This window comes from Calonectris borealis, chromosome 19, assembly GCF_964195595.1.
Source record: "Calonectris borealis chromosome 19, bCalBor7.hap1.2, whole genome shotgun sequence".
NCBI classification, from domain to species: Eukaryota; Metazoa; Chordata; class Aves; order Procellariiformes; family Procellariidae; genus Calonectris; species Calonectris borealis.
Window position 1 is genome coordinate 7,790,564 of NC_134330.1, and position 7,184 is coordinate 7,797,747.

General features: G+C 63.8%; 1 protein-coding gene across 1 annotated transcript; it reads right to left on the reverse strand.

Annotated features, from left to right (window-relative positions):
- Nucleotides 1-74: 74 nt before the first annotated feature.
- On the reverse strand, nucleotides 75-4,512 carry LOC142090769 (GAS2-like protein 2A). The gene is made up of 7 exons (XM_075169129.1): nucleotides 4,155-4,512; nucleotides 3,339-3,577; nucleotides 2,773-2,880; nucleotides 2,087-2,183; nucleotides 1,458-1,731; nucleotides 1,133-1,293; nucleotides 75-424 (listed from the first exon to the last, which is right to left on the reverse strand). Exons 1-7 carry the CDS (start codon nucleotides 4,510-4,512, stop codon nucleotides 75-77), a joined length of 1,587 nt encoding a protein of 528 aa, XP_075025230.1.
- Between the last annotated feature and the right edge of the window lie 2,672 nt (nucleotides 4,513-7,184).

Here is a 7,184-nt window from a genome sequence, read left to right on the forward strand (position 1 = left end):
GCTCCGGCTTCAGCATCGCTCCCACCTTCGGATGAGTGAGGGGTCCGTCCCTGCCGAAACTCGGGGTGTGGGGGTCAGACCCACGCCTCCTCGTCATCCTCGGTCAGCCAGGCGCTGCTATCGGCCGGCGAGGGCTTGGTCCCGGGGCGGGTGCCGCTGGGCTGGGGGTGCCGGGGAGGCCCCGGGGGGTGATGCTGGCCCCGGGGGGCAGACGGGCGCTGCCCCAGCGGGGTGGGGATGCGCGAGGGGCGCTTGCCCGGCCTGTGGTCCCGCCGGGGACGTGCCTTGGGCCGAAGCTTCAGCTTGTAGATGGAGGGCACGCGCTCGGGTTTCTTCAGGCACCGCCGGGGCTTGGGGACGTTGCTGGCCCTGGCTCCCCGCGGGGTCTGGCCCCCTGCTCCCGGCCCTTCCACCTCTCCCCCAGCTGGGAGGGCGGTGGGCTGCGGAGCGGTTTGTGGGGGTGTTTTGGGGACCCAGCTCCCCAGCCCCACGGGACGCAGGGGCTGCCGCCCACGGGAGAGCTCCTCCACCACCCTGCCGTAGCCGGGGGGCTGCGCGTGTCCCCAGCACCCCTGGAGCCCCTCGCTCCCTCCGCCGGGACCACAGGCTCCCCCCGGTTCGTCTGCTGGCACCCCGGGTCCCTTGGCACCCCCAGCCCTTGGGCTCGGGGCTGGGTGGCACTGCCGGGTCCCCTGGGGACCCTCCCCAGCAGCACAGACCTTGCACCCATCTGCAAAATGGGCCAGAGGGGTGGGGGGCCGGCAGACGGCCGGGCTGGCTTTGACGGAGGGTTTAACGCTGCTGTCCTGTTTCGGAGGCTGGCTGGAGGAATTTCGGGGTGAGGGCGGTTGGCCCCGGCCGAGGGCTCCCTGGTTCCCTTCCCGTGGGCTTTTCTGGCTCTGTGAGTCTTTCCGAACACCCCGGTGCGGGGAGGGGGTACAGACCTTGATGGGACTGGGGGCACGGGGGGTCGCCGTTGCACGGCCCCCCCCTTCCTGCGGCCTGGCAGCCGCCACAGACGATTTGCCTCCTTGCTGGGTGCTTTTTGGAGGTGCTGGTGTCAGCCGGGTGCTGGGTGCTGTGGACCTGCCCCGTGCCGGTGCCGCGGGGGTTTTCCCTGGGGTGCTCCCACGTGGCGCCTTGGGGACCCCCCTGCCGTCCTGCATGCCGGGGGCCAGCCGGGAAGGGGTGGGTGCCTGGCACATCGCCCCATGGCCAGGGGAGCTGGGTCGAGCAGGTGACCTGGACGGTGGCGGCTGCCTCCCCGAAGGGGCAGCCGGTGGCTCCCGCGTCCTGCAAGGAGAGAGAGCGGAGAGGGGCCGGGGAGCTCCATCCAGCTCCATCCAGCCTGGTGCTGGGCACCTCCGGAAGGGAGGGGGGAAAAAAATTCAGGGGTGTGAGAAAAACTGCTCTGAAACCAGGCGGTTTGGGGCACGAAGCATCTCTGCACCACTTACCTGCCCGAAGGGACCCTCCGGGGCTGCACCGGCTCCCGGTGAGGGCTGGCACCCGGTGGGCGACCTGAGCCCTCCGGTGAGGGGGTGGCAGGGGGCCGGGGGCCGGGGGGGACACGAGACCCCCAGGTGACAGGGGGCAAGGGGCTCTGCGAGCGGCTGACCAGCAGCGTGGGCTGGGGCTGGCCGCGGGCGGCTGCCTTCGAGGCCGGGCACAGCCAGATCTCGTGCTGTACTTGTTGCTGGGGACTCCTGGTTTTCCAGGCTTGTTTGTGAGCTGCAGGGAAAACAGCGGGGGGGGCTCAGCACTCCTGTGCATTGCCCCTAGGTGCAGCCCACCCAGCCATCGCTCAGCATTCAGCCCCCCGGGGATGCTGGCGCAAACCTGTGCTCCCTGCGAAGGGGCTTTTGGGGTCCGGCTCCATCCAAAAGTCTGCCGTGACCTCTAGTGGCCACCAAAGCCAAAGAGAGTCCCCAAAACTAGACATTCCCCAGCAAAGCAACGAGGCATGGCGGTAATGAAACCTCCTGCTCCTGCAAACGGCCCCAGAAGCAGCGAGACCCATGAGGGAACCCCCCCCTCACCCCAGCCACGGGGCAGAGCCACAGGATTTGGGGACGCAGGGACTCACAGAGCGAGGTGCAGCGGCACGGGTCGTGCTTGTCCAGGTAGTGCTCCAGCGTGTCCCAGCCGCCCCCGACCCGCACCATGATGTGCTCCCGCAGGATCTGCATGGGATGCCGTGTGCCGTGAGGCCCGCAGAGGTGCATGCGATGCACCCGTGGGACCCCCACCTCTTTTTAAGCAGCCTTGGGGGTGGCACGCTCAGCCAGACTTCAAGAGCCATGGGCTCTCCCACAGTGTCACCAGGTCTCCCAAAGGACAGCTTCATCCCCTCGGCTCAGTGCCACCGAGGCAGGGAGGGTCTCAGCTCCTGCTGCCATCCCGACAGGCACGTTTCATCCCCAAGGAGAGTGGGGAGCCTCTTGGAAAACCCCTCTCCACCATCATGTGCTGAGCCCTTTGGGAAGGCCAGGCTTAGGGATGGATCCAGGCAGGGACAGAGCATCCCAGTGTTCCCATTGCTCTGGCTCTGGCTTGGCATGGGATGGCAGGTTTTGTCCCTTACGCATGGATGGTTACATCCATGCAAACACGAACCACAGGGCCGAGCTTCCCCGCTGCCCTGCTTTGGGATAATGGTCAAAACCCCCACATTGTCCCCATTTGGGCGATGGATTATGGAAGAGGCTTCGTGGCAGCAGAGCAGGATTCCTGGTGCCTGTTCCCCAAAAGTACAGGGCAAAGCAGACTCACCCGGACAAAGATGAGGGTGTCAGAGTCGCCCACGCGGTATTTCCCTTCGGATATCTTGATCATGGGGAACTGGACAGGGCAGGTACAGCGGCTCACCAGGTGCTGGACCTGTGGGCAGCAGGGATGGGTCCTCACCAGGGCTCCTGGGAAAGGTGCTGGGGTGGCCATCCCCATCCCCATCCCCATCTCCGTCACCATCCCCATCTCCATCCCCATTTCCATCCCCATCCCCATCCCTGTCACCATCCCCATTTCCATCTCCATCCCCATCCCCGTCACCATCCCCATCCCCATCCCCGTCACCATCCCCATCCCCATCTCCATCCCCATCCCCATCTCCATCCCCATCCCCATCCCCATCTCCATCCCATCCCCATCTCCGTCTCCATCCCCATCTCCGTCTCCATCCCCATCTCCGTCCCTGTCCCCATCCCCATCCCCATCCTCATCCCATCTCCGTCTCCATCTCCATCTCCGTCCCCATCCCCATTCTCATCCCCATCCCCGTCCCTGTCCCCGTCCCTGTCCCCGTCTCCATCGCCAGCCCGCTCCATGCCCCTCCGTACCATCTGGTCAAGGTTGTGGAGGTCCCGTGGTTTCCTGGGGGACCGGGGCAGGGGGGTGTCTGTGGGCGGCAGGTCCAGCTCCTGGCGGAGCTCCTCCTCGATCTCCTCCTCCATCTGCACGAGGGTCGGGGCGCGCATGCCAAAGCGGGTGGCGCGGCGTGCCAGCTCCAGCAGACACAGCACAAAGTTCTTCTCGTTCTTCCTCAGCACCAGGTCCTCGGTCTCGAACATCAGGACATCTGGGGCAGGGCAGGGCTGGGCTGAGCCAGGGTGAGTGCGTGGGGATGGGGACAAAGGAGACGGGGGGCACAGGCGGAGTCAAAACCCACCCGAAGGGATGTTATTCCCTGGACCCATCCTACTAGGAATACGGTTGGGTCCAACAAGAGTTGGGATAAATTAACAGAGAAAGAGCCTTCCCCTTGGGCACCTCCCCGTGCCCTTCCCGGGCACCCGCTGGTGGTGGGGACAGGGTGATAGACCCTTTGCTCAGAGCCAGAACCGCTCCTGATGTCCTTACGGCCGAGATCGTGCCGTGCGCGGCAGGCCCACGCTGCAGCATACGCCCGTTCCATTTCCATCCCCCCAGCGCATATTGGCACCCGCGCAAACACACCCGCCGCGTGCCAGCGCCCTGCAAAGCTGCTGCTGAGCCCGGAGGAGCTTGTGCAAGAAATCCCAGCTCAGGGATGCTGCCCGATGCCGGGGTGGCACCAGTTTTGGGGGACATACGGGAAAGCACCCGGGGTGATGCCAGGAGCCGCTGGAGGGGAATTGCACAGAGGGACACGGGGCGGCTGGAGCCCAGCACCCTACCTTTAATATCCATCTCCTTCCTGCACCACTGGATGAAGTTGGAGACGTTGTCCCTGGCCTGGAAGGTGCCTGGCTGTGCCGCGAGGTTACAGGCGACGCCGGCGGTGGGCAGGCGGAGGTGGTGGGCCACGCCGGGGCAGGCGCGGGCAAACTCCCCGGCCATGTGGGTGACGTTGTTGGCGTGGGAGCAGAGCACGGCCCCCGTCTCCAGCACTTCCACAAAGGTGCCCACCTCGATGTCTAGGTCGTACAGCTCCTTCAGCCATTCCGCCAAGTCCTCCTTCATGGCGTAGAGGTACTGCTCGCTGGACTGGTAGGGACGGATGCTCCGCACCGCGGTGCTCGGCGTCCCCCACATTTTGCCATAAGACTGGGAGGAGATGGAGGGAAAGGGGTGATGGGGACACGGGTGATGGGGACACGGGTGATGGGGACACGGGGAGCTGCCCTGTGCCCCAGCCCACCTCCCCAGCAGCCAGACTCACCCGGTGCCGCTTGCTCTCTGCCACCCGGGACGGTGACGCCGTCCTCCCAGTGCCGGGAGCCCTTCTCGGGGTCCAAGGGCTGTAATGCAACGTGGGGAAAGGAAATCACCCTCCTGGGCAGTGGGTGTTTTGTTTCCTTCCCAAGTGCTGTTCCCTTCTCCTTGGTGACAAGGGACCGGCTGCAAACACTCCTCGTTAACCCTTCAGTGCCTGCTCCTCTGCCGGGAGCCCTGCTCCTTCTTCCCCAGGCACCCTGGGGGTGGATTTTCCGTCGAGGACCCCGGCTCCGGGGCAGGAGGGAGTTGGAGAGCAGCTCTTCAGCATCCCAAGTTGCTCACAACGCCAAAGAGGGGGGATTTGCCCCCTCCCCGCCACCCCTGCACCCACCTCCACCACAGGGAGGGGTGAGCTGGGGGTCCTACAAGATGCATCTTTGAGGCTTGGTACCACTGAATTGATAGCCCTGAGGCAGCCGCATTTTTGCGCCCATTTTACAGGCTCGGACACTCTGCTGAGATGCCACCGCCTGCTGTTGCAAGCCCGACCGCCCCGTGGCAAGGAGCCCACCCGAGCAGGGGAGCCCCGAGCATAGGTGGGCTGCCCAGAAGGATGGAGAGAGGCTCACCTCAGTGCGGGTCCGGTGTGAGGACCTCTGGACGCATCATGGGGGTGATGCTCAGACCAGTGCCTCCACATCCCTCCTGCTCTCCCCACACATTCTGGGGCACAGCGGCACCGGGAGCTGGAAAGCCAAACCCCAAGGCAAGGGCTTCCCAAAGCCGTAGGGATCAGGGCAGAAATCTCTCGGAGAGAGATGGTCCTGACAGTCATCAGACCCCCAAACTCCTCGGCTCAGCCGTCCCGCAGGGTTTCTGTGCAACCTGGAAACCTCCCAGCGGAGAGAGCCAGAGGAGGAGGAGGAAGAGGCTGAAGAGCTGCAAGAGGTAAAGGGTACCAACAGAGACACCACTGCCATCCCTTGCTCTGTGCTTTCCACCAAGACATGGAGCAAGGGGGTGGTCTGAGAGCCGAGCAGCCCCAAGGAGTCCCGGACCCCCACGCTCTGCCCCCCCCGGCTCCCCCTCCACCAACTCCCCCCACCCACAACCCCCGGGGCAGCCCTCCCAAGGAAATACCCCCGTGCTGATTGCAAGCGTCTTCACTCGCCCTCATCATTTCATTTCATCTCCTGGTAAAAATGCCAGTGGTTGCTCATGTTTGGGTATAAATCCCTACACTTGAACCCCGGCTCATCCCTTGAGCTCGCTACAGGGAACAGATGGGTCTTGTCACCTCCAAAGGTTGGGGCCAGAGCAGGTCCCCAGAAGGACCCCGCTCCCCAGGAGCCCCCTTCGCTCGAGGGCTCGTACCACCCATTAGTGGGAGCTGGGAAGCCCTGCAACCGGCAACGTGCAGGGCTCAGCCCAAGCTCCAAGGAAATGCAGCAGCTCCACCTGCAAATCACAGCACAAATCCATCAATCCTCTCCCCCAAACCTCTTTCTGAAAAAAATAAAATAAAATAAAATAAGCATGAGGGGGTTTTATTTGCCTGCCCACCTTTGGGGTTTCTTTGCACTACGCTCCCTTGCAAACTTCTTCCCAAATTACCCACGACAGCGAGGTCTTTGGCAAAAGCGGAGCTCCTCCAGGGATGGCATGACTCCAGGAGCTGGGGCTTTAAGAAAATAACTACACGGGTGAGTGGGCACTGCTGGGAATGTCGGAGACTCCCTCCCGAACCCGGGGCTTGCAGAGCTGCCCCAGCACCCAGGTACTTCTGCAACGAGCAAATCTACCAGGGACGTGCTTGCATCTTGGGACTGACACAGAACCTCTCGTGGGCTTGGGGGGGCTTCTTGCTGTGTCAAGGGACCCCGTCCTCTCCCTGGTGCCAGCTGCTGATGCTCACTGCAGACCACGGTCCAGCCAGTGTCATTTTGGGGGAGGAAATGCAAAAGCAAGAATCCCAGCTATTCCCCCGGGCTGGGGAATGCGTGGCAGGCTGGCTGGAGGAGTCTGCGCCTGGCATGCCCTGCCAGGGAGCCCAGCAGGAGAAAAGGACCCTTGTGACGCAGGATTTTCAGTCAGGGCACCCAGTGGGGCCGATCGCATGGCTCAGGGTGCGAGTCCACCTCCCCCAGGTCCCCCCACACTTGTGGGGTGCAGGCGATGCAGCACAGTCACCCCATCTCTGTCAGCAACGTCGCACCTAGCCCCAGCCCTGGCAGCATCACTTGTGACCCCGGGGCACCCCGACAGCACACAGCCCCAGGAAACACACGGTGGCAAGCACGGGAGGCAAAGGAAAACCCAAAAACGGGAGAGGATTCGAGGTTGTCCCATCCTCAGCCTCCAGAAGGGATGCCCGGCTCTCTCCGAAGGGGGCATGAAAGGGGGTAACGACCTGCTGCTCCTCTGCAGAACTCCAGGTGTTGGAGTACCCCTGGGGTACAGGCGGACCGATAAATCCTCCCATCTCCAAAAAGCGGTACATGGAGCAGAAGTCACACTGCTCTTCTGAGCAAGCCCAGAGCAGATGTTTT

Bases quoted from the DNA above. Each gene is read 5' to 3' on its own strand.
- LOC142090769 (XM_075169129.1), bottom strand. From the start codon at position 4,512: ATGTGGGGGACGCCGAGCACCGCGGTGCGGAGCATCCGTCCCTACCAG. The intron at 2,184-2,772 runs GTGAGTCTGCTT...CATCCCATGCAG, and splicing joins ACACCCTCATCTTTGTCCGG to ATCCTGCGGGAGCACATCAT. The intron at 1,732-2,086 runs GTGAGTCCCTGC...TTTTCCCTGCAG, and splicing joins GTGCCGCTGCACCTCGCTCT to CTCACAAACAAGCCTGGAAA.